This window comes from Pseudonaja textilis, chromosome 2 (assembly GCF_049901715.1).
Source record: "Pseudonaja textilis isolate UNSWEBS1 chromosome 2, rPseTex1.2, whole genome shotgun sequence".
Taxonomy (NCBI): Eukaryota; Metazoa; Chordata; class Lepidosauria; order Squamata; family Elapidae; genus Pseudonaja; species Pseudonaja textilis.
The window spans coordinates 174,270,932-174,283,144 of record NC_141991.1 but is presented as its reverse complement, the minus strand read 5'-3'; the positions used below and the strand labels follow the sequence as shown (position 1 = coordinate 174,283,144).

At 40.3% G+C, this 12,213-nt stretch overlaps 1 protein-coding gene across 8 annotated transcripts in view; it reads left to right on the top strand.

The window, feature by feature from the left end:
- Positions 1–12,213, top strand: part of PLPPR1 (phospholipid phosphatase related 1) — a 154,129-nt gene that overhangs the window by 74,445 nt on the left and 67,471 nt on the right. For 4 of the 8 annotated variants that reach the window (XM_087926496.1, XM_087926498.1, XM_087926497.1 and 1 more), the window contains exon 2: positions 11,275–11,381. In XM_087926496.1, coding sequence (XP_087782622.1) covers positions 11,319–11,381 — 63 coding nt within the window. In that variant the 5' untranslated portion in view covers positions 11,275–11,318. Of the gene's footprint in view, positions 1–7,192; positions 7,590–11,274; positions 11,382–12,213 lie in introns of those variants that run through there. The other 4 variants (XM_087926500.1, XM_087926501.1, XM_087926503.1 and 1 more) reach the window with 3 other exon arrangements.

The window sequence follows — 12,213 nt, the reverse complement described above, 5'->3', positions numbered from 1 at the left end:
ATCAGATAAATGAATGAGCAAGTGTTTCCATAGGAGATCACTGCTGTTTGTTAATTGCTTTATTGATAAGCAGCCTGGTCCCCCTCCCCATTTGCAACTGTGCAAATAGAGTGGTAGCAAGGCTAATGAGGCTTTGGACTTCATCCCCTTTCTCAGTTCAAATAGAATAGAATAGAATAGAATAGAATTCTTTTTATTGGCCAAGTGTGATTGGACACACAAGGAATTTGTCTTGGTGCAAATGCTCTCAGTATACATAAAAGAAAAGATACGTTCGTCAAGAGTCAAGAATCATAACGTACAACACTTAATGATGGTCATAGGGTACAATAAGCAATCTAGTCATACTAGGAAACAGTCAGTATAGATCATAAGGATACAAGTGACAAAGTTACAGTCATACAGTCACAAGTGGGAGGGGATGGGTGATAAGGAGTGATGAGAAGGTCATTTTTTTTTTCATGTAACCGGCCAGAATTGCTTGCTCTTTGGTGAATAGAACCTTATGTTTCTTCAGCTGGTCTTGCCAACGCCCTTGGGAAATTCCCTTCAGTTTTCAAGCTACTAGTCTAGCATGCAATCTTGATCAAAGCCTATTTTACATTCTGCACAATTCTGCATCTCCACAAGGAGTGAATGGATGCCAGGCTAAACACTGATGGGTTGCTTGATACATTTACTGTTCTGAAGAATGATTAAATAATTAGCATTTCTTAAAATTGAAAAATAATTTTAAAAGTGATTAAATAAATAAATAAAAATAAATCACTTTTAAAATTAAAAGATGATATTAAAAGAATATATTCTCTCTCTCTCTCCCTCTATCTCCTATATATATTATATTATATTATATTATATTATATTATATTATATTATATTATATTATATTTATTATATTATATTATATTATATTATATTATATTATATTATATTATATTTATTATATTATATTATAATTATATTATATTTTAATTAATTAAGAACACCTGGGGTCTACCTGTCTCTCTGTGGCATTGTTTATCACCGTCCCAGTGTGTTTCTGTTTGTTCTGCTGTCTAAGGAACGTCTACAATGCTGATAGAACCTACATAACTGCCTTTTATCAGTTTTGAGAAAGGAGGGACTAAGTTTTATGTCACCTCCTGAAATCTAGTGCCCAGAGGAACAAGGCAAAGACAAATAAATGGTCACTGTTAGAGGCTTGCCAAATAAATGAAAAAGTTAAGAGCTCACTTTTTAAAGCAATTCTGAACATTTGTACTCTTAGGCTGGAAAGGGGCACTTTCCACATTAGTTCTGCCAACTTCTCTGTAGGGAATTTATTAGACCATCCAGAGGCTGTTATTCTTCTTTCAGTCCTGATTTCTCTACCATAAAAAACATAGGAAATTTTTATCGTTGACCATAATAATAGAAACTAAAAAGTGATACATGCAGAGAACATTAAAAAAAAAACCAGTGGTAAAGTCTTTGAAAGGTATCCAGCTAAAACATGGTGTGTTTAATGTCTCCAAAAGAGTCCCTATTTCCATCCCACCCCACCCCAAAAAATCAAGCATTTTGTTATTTCCCCATTATTCTTTAAGGATATAATTTTTCTTTAAAAAAAAATCCATTATTTTTGCCTCAAATCATGTCTCAAATATGTTTGCTTCAAATCATGTCTGTTCAGACCACCAATTTAGATAGGATTGTGGCTGGTTCACACAGATCTAGAAAAACTTGCTAGTACTTACACCTACTATGCTGAGCTATGAGGTTAGAGCAGAATCTTGGTGGTTTAGTTTCTTCTGGATGGACGAGAACATTTAACAAGTTGAAGTCGTCTTTTTAACCGTTAACAGGTAGTCCTCAACTTGTGACCACAATTGAGCCCAAAATTTTCATTCCTAAGAACAAAATTGTTAAGTAAGTTTTGTCCATTTTACGACCTGCAGTTATTAAGTTAGTAATATAATTATTAAGTGAATCTGGATTCCCCATTGCTTTTGCTTGTTAGAAGATCATAAAACGCCATTGGAACTTCAGATAGTCATTAAATGAATGGTTTTAAGTCAAAGATTACCTGTATTTTTTTAAAAAAATATACCAGTTGACACCCTTCCAATATCTAAGGGAATGTCCCAAAGAAGAGGAGGCCAAGCTATTCTCCAAAGCACCTGAAGGCAGGACAAGAAACAATGGATGGAAACTAATCAAGGAGAGAACCAACCTAGGACTAGGGAGAAATTTCCTGACAATTAGAACAATTAACCAATGGAACAACTTGCCTCCAGAAGTTGCGGATGCTCCAATGCTGGAGGTTTTTGAGAAGAGATTGAGCTACCATTTGTCTGAAATGATATAGGGTTTCCTGCTTGAGCAGGGACTAAGAAGACCTCCAAGGTCCCTTCCAACTTTATTTTGACAACACTTAGTGGAGGCAAATATTGTTTCAGGTAATGGAATATCTGCTAAACCTGTGTCAGAACTCAGGTGAGGATGTTGTGTCTGAACAATGCTTCACTTAATTCACAGCTGCCCCCTATTTTTTAATCTGAATTTATTTTTTTTAATTCATCCTACATATTGGCTCCAAACTGCAGATGGACTACTATTTGATTGCATGGTTTAATTTGTTAGTTTGCCTTTTATTTTTTGCTTTGTTCACTCTTATTTTTCATATCTCAATGCAGCTTTTTTTTATCCTAATTCGATGGCTTTGAAGAATTGTCCCTTAAAGCATGCTTGTTTTTTTTTTTAATGCATAATTTAGCTTCAGTGTGCATAATGTTGCCTAGCAATGGGCTTCTAAGAGAACAACCAGGATTGTATTCACAGATCATCCTGATTGTTCCCAATCCCTTACGGTACAGTTATATTCTGTGCATAAGGTTACTGCCAAAATGTCACCTCAATGAGAACTCCCTGCTTCCCCCATCTCCTAACATGTAGAATCCACCTACTCTGGGTGACATTACCATTGTAGATTGCTTCACTTAAAAGCAGTATTTCACTGAGTGTTGGGTAGGCGTGTGGGAGGGAATGTCACAATTTTGGAGAAGCTCTCTTTCATATATGTAGGAAAACCCTAAAGGGGAGGGGAACAAGGAAGGGGGGGGGGCACAGGATTTTTCTAAGTTAAAGCCTATATTTCGCAGGAAATATTCTCTTCCAGGCTCAATAACAATATTAAAAAGGCAGAATCTACCAAGGGAGAGCAACATTTCCCCCCTCCTTTTTTCTTTTCCTGACCTACCTTTTATTCTTTTTCTGACACTTTCGTTATGTCCCCATTTTCCCAAGAGAAAAAAACAACAACAACAATCACAGATATGAGCAAAAGCCATTTGCAAAAAGCTTTGGAAAGTGGGTCAAGGACTACAGGTTGCTCGGTCTAACAATAGATGCAGGTTTTTATGTAAATTTAAAAAACAACAACCCAGAAACTATAAAATGAGCATACATATCAGGCATTTCTTTCAACATAGGTCTTGTTTTTGGAAGCAGATTTCCCTACGATGATCCATATCTAGGTATTTAATTTTATGAGTGTTTTCCCATTAAGGTTTCCATTACTTATATACTGTACCACCTGACGAACTGCATTGCAAAATTCAGAGTACCAATGTAACTGTACTGATCTATAAAATGCTAGATAGCATGTTGGGAGGATGTGTTAAAATCCTCTTAATCACTATAAGTGCCTATGAGAACAAAAATGCATTTGCCTGACTCAAAGTTGTCTTCAGGCATACCCTACTGCCATGATGGCAAACCTATGGCATGCATGCCAGAGGTAGTATACAGAGCCCTCTCTGTGGGCACATGAGCTGGTGCCCCAACTCAGCTCTGCTGCGCATGTGCATGCACACCTCCCACCAGCCAGCTGGTCTTCAGGTCTGCTGCGCATGCGTGGGGGCAGGGTGCATGTGTAGGTTGGGGTACATGTGCGGGGTGCATGTGCATACATGGGGTTGGGCGCATGCACGGGGACGTGCATGCGTACACAGGGACACAGGCACATGTGTGGAGGCAGGAGATGTGCACACATTGCATTTGGGGGGTGCGTGCATACACGCTTTAGGCACTCAGTGCCGAAAAGATTAGCCATCACTGCCCTACTAGAAACAGTACTTTGGAGAAAACTCAGAAGGCTAAATTCTGGCCAGCTATTGACAGTATCTCAGCGTGGAGAGGCATCCTGAGGAATTCCTTCAAAGATGACTTCAGAGTATGGAGGTGCAGGAACTCTAATGTGACTTTCCCCAACTTGGTGGTGTTTAAAATTACTGGACTTCAGTTCCCAAAATGATATAGCAGCATCACTAGACTGTTTGGAGATATGAGCCTGCGGCCCCAAAAAAAAAAAAAAAAAAAACCCCCAAAAAAAGTTTTTCAAGAAGAAAAAGAAGGAAAAAAGAAAAAAAAAAAGAAAAGGGGAAGGAAAAAAAAAAAAAAAAGAAGAGGGGGGCGCACCCCCAGACCCGCAGCCGACACAAAAAAGAGGAAGAAGAGGGGGGGCGCGCGGGGGGGGGCGCGGGCGGGGGCGGGGGGCCCCGGGGCCGGGGCGAGGGCGCGGGGGCGCGCGGGCACGGGGGGGAGGGGGGGGGGGAGGGGAGGAGGGGAGGAGGGAGGAGGCGCCCCCCCCCCCCCAACCAAAGGAGAGCCCAGCCCCCCCCCCCCCCCCCCCCCCCCCCCCCCCCCCCACCCCCCCCCGAAAGCAGGCCCCGCCGGCGGGGGGGCAAGGGGAGAAGGAGGGGGGAGGGGGGGGGGGGGGCGGGGGGGGCGGGGGGGGGCGGGGGGGCCCCCAGGGGGGGGGGCCCCACCGCAGCGCGCGGGCGGGCGCGGGGGGGCGGGGCGCGCCCCCCCGCCCCCGCCCGCCCCCCCCCCCCCCGGGGCCCCCGGCGCGGGGGGCGGGGGGGCGGGGGGGGCCGCGGGGCGGGGGGGGGGGGGGCGCGCCCCGCCGCCCGCGGGGGGGGGGGCGGGGGGGGGGGGGGCCCGCCCCCGGGGGGCGGCGGGGGGGGGGCCCCCCCCCCCCCAAATCCAGAGCTTCCCAGAAGAAGAGAATCAGCTCTTTAAAAGTATATTCTGAAGTTCTACAAGTGATTTTTTTTAAATCTTTTTCTATTGTAGAAATATAAAATACCTGCCCATACAAGTGAAAATACTTGTTGATATTACAATCAATTTAGTGGAAAATGATTAACCTATCACTTATCATCTGTTGGCACCTCTTGAGCAGTGGTTGCAGAGGTCAGATTGTCTATGTTCCTTTCCATTCTGTAGGTCTTTCCTTTGAATTACTAGACACAAAAAACAAAAAACAATTCAGATGCTGCTCCCTGTCACTGATCTGTTAGAAGAAAGATTACTTTTGGCATCTTAGAGAATCATCTTTTTTTCCCCAAGGCAACTCCTTTTGTTCCAGAGAAAACATTGCCAAATATTTAGTTTGGGTAATGAATCCGCAAATGTCTCTTTGGCGATAGGATTTTGTTTTTCCTGTGTGTCCTGAGAGGTTTCTGAGTTCTATGGTTCAGTCTTACCAATTTTACTGTAAAGCCAGACTGCTGTTGCTAAGAGTTTGCTCTGGGAATTATGCATCTGTGAGGCCCGTTTCACAGCAAGGGGAAGGAGATAAAGGCCCTTCGCTTCCCTAACTGAAAGCAAATGGAGAAAGATTGTGAACCTGCTTGCTTTCACTGTCTTTTGGTTTATCAGAGAGGCAAGAATAGCAAAGGGCAAAGCAGAGGAGATAACATGGTTCGTTCTAAAGTAATAGGAATCACAAAATCAGTCTAAAATGTACTGAGTCTGATGCAAGGGAAAACATCTTATCCAAATATGTCTTTTTGTTGTTCTACACTTTGAGTTTTACTCTCTCCTCTCAACCTTTTCCAAAACTAACAGAAGGCAAGCTGTGTTTGGGTGAAAAAAGCAACTTTCATATGTATGAAAATGAAAATGAAGTAACTGCAAATGCAGGCTCTAGAGCCCTGATTCCATGGAAAAATGAATTACAGTTTTCTTAATCATTTTATTTTATTTATTTTTCATCTGGGAAAACTAGTCGAGCAAATAACATAAGAAAAGGTTATTTGGACCAGGGGTCTCCAACCTTGGTCACTTTAAGACTTGTGGACTTCAGCTTGCTGGCTGAGGAATTCTGGGAGTTGAAGTTCAGAAGTGTTAAAATGGCCAAGGTTGGAGACCCCTGATTTGGAACAAGAGATTATCAAATTATATAAAACTGAGAATGAATTCTGCTGCAACAAGGCACATGGAGAAGCTCAGTTTTTAGTGAGCTTGCTTGGCTAATATGGGTGTCAGAAGAACTTCCTTCTATATCATTCCCTGTCCAAACCCCAAACTCTTTATATATGCATAAGAGATTTGATTGCTTAGTTTGGATTTTTTTTAAATACTCCTCAAATCATCAAAATACTTGCTCAGAGAATGGTATAATTACTATATGTTATGGGTAGGGTTAAAATTCATTTACACTCTTTGCTCATTCTCTTTTTCATACCCAATGACAAGGGGAAATTTTACTTTACTAGTTAATTTTTACTAGTTAAATTGCCAGCCTAGAAGATGGCTTTATGTTTACAGGATGGTTTAGAACAGGGGTGTCAAACTCGCAGTGTCACATTGTAGTCACGTGATGTATCACAACTTTTTTCCCCTTTACTAAACTGGGGGTGAGAGTGTCCAGCGCATAACACATCTGCCCCGCGGCTTGTGAGTTTGGCACCCCTGGTTTAGAAGGAGCTTGATTTTCACTTGTTCTGAGTAATTTAAATTAACCACCTATTAAAAATGTAAGGTAGCCTGGAAAGGCCTGGTTTCTTGAAAATAGTATGGTAGTGAAATCTTTTGCCTTGAGAAAGGCTTGCGTAAGCATGAAACAGACATTTATTTTCATGTGAGAAAATGGTGGCTTTCTACCATGCCGGACCAAATCTTTGTAATTGTTTAAACTCTGGATTCAAACATGTTTCTTATAGAGTACATGTACATGTGTCACAGCTCAGACATGGTATTTAGCTTGTTAACTACTAGTAAAAACATATCTGATGGAACAGACACAGAAAACAGCTTCCACATTCTTTGAGTTATTCCATATCATTTCCAGGATCTGTATATTTGTATCTAAGAAACTTTTATTTCTAAGCAGTTTATAATGCCATATATTGTATCTACAGGAGTCATTCACATGATCCAACTGAAATACGTTCTGTAGTAAACCATTGTGAGCAGCATGATAAACTGAAGATGTCTTTGCAAAAGTGGAGTTGACAACTGCAACAAAGAAATTGGAAAGTAGACTGATTCTTTGGAACTTCTCTTGATAAGGATCAGATAAGAGTTTGCCCACATGTGCTCTGGACAGCTGCTCCTTGTGAGGAGAATGTGAGTCAGTAATCTTCTTCAGGCTTGAGCGCTGGGAGACAATGGGATTCACCATCTTGTTCCCAACCCTGGTAGAGCCTTTTAAAGAATACCAGATTCACAAATCTCTTTTCTAGTCTCTTTTAAAAAATTGCCTATTAACCATTTTAATGTTATTAGAAACCTTTGGAACCACAAGACTGAAAAGTGGCCAGGTGAGCTTCAAAAATAAATGTAAAATTAACAAAAACTTTAATAGCTTAAAAGAATTTGAAATAAACAACTTAGCTTAGAAGAATCTGTAATAAAGCTAAATAAGGTTTTGATCTAAGAAAGTTACAAATGGATTAAACGTGGAATTAAATTTTAAATACTGACTTTTACAGTAGGATTTCCACAAATGGCAGAAAAGGCTTTCTTACTGGATTTTGCCAGTCAAAATTCTTACTTGATAGGGCTCGTAACATACCTTCTGTGTCTAACCGGGTGAGCTGATGTAGTGATAGTTCTGCAGATAACCGGGCCCCATGCCATGTATTGCTTTAAAGGTCATAACCAGTACCTTGAATTGGACCTGGAAGCAAACCAGCATGCAGCGTAGCTCGCGTAGCAAAGATGTTACATGCACTGATCTTGGGGTGTCAAAAATTGCACACATGGCTTTCTGTATCATCTGAATGTGGGGTTTTATCCTTTCAGGAAAACTGATGGTGTTTCTCAAACATGATTCTGTAATTTGTAGCAACCAGAATTGTCACTGCTCTGAACTGATTCTTTGGAAAAATTGTAACAGAAAGAACTGGTGGAGAAATTGTTTGAATTTAGCAGACTATAAATACTTTAATACATATATACATACATTCTTATGTATTTTTATTTTCACACGCAGGCTGTAATTTATGGTGTTTATAACTTTCTCTTATAAATTAATCATTTATTGATACACAGTGCTGTCAATTCAGGATTACAAATTGCTTTTGATGTTAAACTAATTCTTTGGCTAATCCAATTTTCATTTTGTTTTTGTTTGAAAGAAACCTGTGGATATTGTTAATTGATATTAACAGTGAGTATGAATACCATAATATGTATATAATAATACACACACACACACACCTTTACACTGTAGGTATGAACAGAAGCCAAGAGCAGCTTCCTTGCTTCATATAAGAGTAAGTGATTCTATTAGAAAATACCTTAAACAATATGTTGGAGGTAGGTCCCATTGGTAACCAAAGCACTTTAGTAATAAAGAGATCACAATTTGATATTTGTGCTGGCATTCTTGAAATGTAATAGCTATAAAGGGGCAAAACTATTCTGGTAATAGTATCTTCCCTATGAAATTGAACTCTTTGTTTTGAGATCATTTCCTAGTCTAGGTGTTAATTTTTGTTCTGTGGAAACCAACAAAATATGTTTGCTGCTGCTAGCTACTTTGTTAATTATGATATTGTTGTTTTAATCATTCTTAATGTTAATTGACTTGTCTTACTGATGGTACAATAAACAGCCCATTTATTGTAATTTTTATGAACTATCTTAAGGGCCTTTTTTTTGAAAGGCTGAATTGATGGGTTTTTCTCATTTATCAGTCCTTCCCCCCCCATTGCTGATTTTATTATTATAAACCCATTGTTTTACTTTCTAAAGAATGCTGTTAGCTATTCAGGGAAATAAAAGACAAACATTTAGTGATTGGTGGTCAGTAAACAGCTGGACAATTCAGTGATTTCAGTTCTTATCATTACTCTTGATTGGATTGCATTTCCCACCCCTCCCCAGAGAGATGCTCCATGCATTGGAGGTTCTCCTAGACTCACAGTTCTTGCTTAAGAATGGATGAAGTGACCGGAGGAGTCTTAATTCATCTCCAACAGATGTTTCAGTTACAATCCTATCTGGATAAAAAACAAAATCTTGATCACCATGTAGCTGAACTATTGTAACACATTCTTTGGAAGGCTGCCTTTGGAGATGACTCAGAAGCTACAACTGAGGTGCAGAAGGTGGTGACCAGAGGGCTTACGGTCCGAATTGATTCTGCAGAATAACATTGATTTCAAGTTGTTACACTGGCTACCAGCAGGCTTATTTGCCCACTTCAAAGAGCAGGTTTATTGTCTTTTCAGCCAAATACTTTGCAGCACTGGAGTGGGGGGTGGGTGTTTATCAGGAGCTATATTGACAAATTTTAATCTGCCCACCTGCTCTCTAGCTTTTTCTCATGAGGCTACATGGAATCTGGGTTGCACAGCAGACCTTTGTAGCAGTTGCCAGCACACTATGAAATATGACTGGCCCTGTGCATCTTTGTAGTTTACAAGACTGTGAAGGGTCACCAATACGCCCTTTGGCCCTGTCTGGTAGTGGATGATTCTTAAATTCAGGAAGAATGATTACTATTGTTTATGTTCTCCCTTTCTTGTCCTCTTCATTGTTTGCTGCTTTGGGGGAAAAGGGGTGGAAAAACCAGAGCTACAGACTTTTATTTTTTTTTAACTTTCACTGATGCATATTTAAATGGAGGAAATGTGAACCAAGTGTTGGTTTTTGCCACGGCCACCAGTATGCGTTTCCCCTGATGCTTCATTCTGGCCTAAGGCGGAAAAGAAATTTGCTTGACATTAACCTTCCACCTGCCTCAGCTTATTAGGATTTCTCTTTCCGTTCCTTTTGACGGGTTAACCCCATGTGCTCCTGCTTCTCCTCCCCGAGGAAATAAAACATTTACGTTTTTGTCTTCTTGGTTCACATTTCCCAACTTTGTAGGAATTGTGCTGCTCCCACCCCTACCTCACCCCCTGGAGTATTAAACAGTAGCCTCTGCCATATTCTTTGTAGTTCATGAGCTTGCCAGAGGTGAACTCTGAGCAAATTGGACAAGATGGGAGCTTGGCTAATGAATTCATGATGAATGTTCTATCTGCACTGGCTTATTTAAAGATCCAAGCCCCTTGTCAGGAAAATCATGCTGTTTGCCTCAAAAGGCAAAGATAACATGATCTTTGCAAGGCCAACTAGCAGTGCAGGTCAGTAGAATCTGGGAGGAGATAAACAGGCTGGCTTTACTTACTGTGCTCAGCTACATTTTTGTTGTGGTTTGCCGGCAGCCTGTGCAGATGGTAGTGGAATTGGACAGTGGGGAAGAATGGGGACCAGTCTGGAGAGGACTCGGACAAGGGTCCTGTGTCCGATGCAGAGATGGGGCCAGGGCCATTTGGAGTGGGGTGCTGCTTCTGGAGCCTTTGGAGTCTGGCAGCAGCGAGGCAGAGGACCAGGGGAGCCTGTTCCCAGTGAGTGTGTGCACAGAGCTGCTAGAAGGCGAGAGCAGCTGATACAAAAGGAGTGACTCAGGAGTCAGGCTTGGAGGTGATTGCCCCTCCCATAAGCTATAAAGGATAGGCAAATATGATGAAACCTTTGCAGGAAGCAAAGTCGTTTGTTCTGTTCAGATTAATCCTTGAAGGTCTGTGTGGACTCTGTACTTTGGTTGGTTTTTTATAATTCATTTGGCACTCTAGTTGTTGGCAGCAATTCAAAGGTGGGTGCTTATCTCGAAGGGACTGTTTAGGACTCATTACCAGCTGGGAATGAACATAATTCCCAGCATTGAAATAAAAGAAGAATTGTTTTAACTAAGTGTGTACTTAATTATGATCTCGGGAAAAATTGGTCACAACAATTTTGTTCAGGGAAAAACAGAAACTACATTTGAGAAAGAAATGATTCCGTGTTTGATGTTAGGACGGTTTAACAAAAACGCAAAGTAAGATTATCACTTTAAAAAAAAAACTCTTTCTGTCATTCTCTCTCTTACTTTCTCCCTTTAATATATTAGGTTTTAATGATCACTTTATTTAACTAGTGTTTTCCCCCCCTCCCTTTCTTTTTAATCAGCCTCGAACAGCTTTGGACACTAACCTTGAGGGGTGTGATGAGAAATGGCTTTGGGAGACAACACACAACGAAGTTACTCTATCATCCCATGTTTCATCTTCGTTGAGGTGAGCTTCTTGACAACTTGTGTAGGAAACCAATATTTGATAGTCAGTAGGCGTAGTAGGCGTACAGATTATACATATTCATATTCTTAAGTTTTCACGGCTATCTATATGTATGGTATTCAGCTTTGTTCGGGTATTTTCCCACGTCATTATAGTTGTGCTTTTAAAGTTGTAGCAACTCCAAGACCAATAAACCCAGACCAAGACTCCCAACCAATCAGGATGAAGAAAAAAAACCATTCTAACACAGCAGTAGGCTAGCACCAAATTTAAAACAGAAACAGCTGTGAAAGTCTGACTCACAGACAAACACAATACACAAGCCTACAAAGCTGAATACCATACATACACACATACATACATACATACATACATACATACATCATACATACATACATACATACATGCATGCATACATACATACATACAGTATATTACTACTGATATGAGAAACTAGGGTGAATTCATCATGAGAAATTGGTTCTGATGAGGAAAATAACACCAGGGCTGCAATGCTAACCATGTTAACCTGCATGGTGTTATAGTTTTAAATGGTAGTTTTCTTATGCATTTTGATTATTTTTATACTTTGTACTATATTCTTAATTATATGTTGTTAGTTTATATTATGTGTGTTAATTGTAATTGCTATCTAGAGCCCAAACAGGTTAAGATGACCTATAAATATTTAAAAATAAATAAATAGTCTTACTTGAGCCTTATTAAAGATAAAAAAAAGAGATTGGATCAAACGTTTGCTTTATTTCTTGTCTTCATGCTAGTCTGTGACTGTAATAAAAAATTGATTTGATTTATCTTGTTTTCCTGGAAT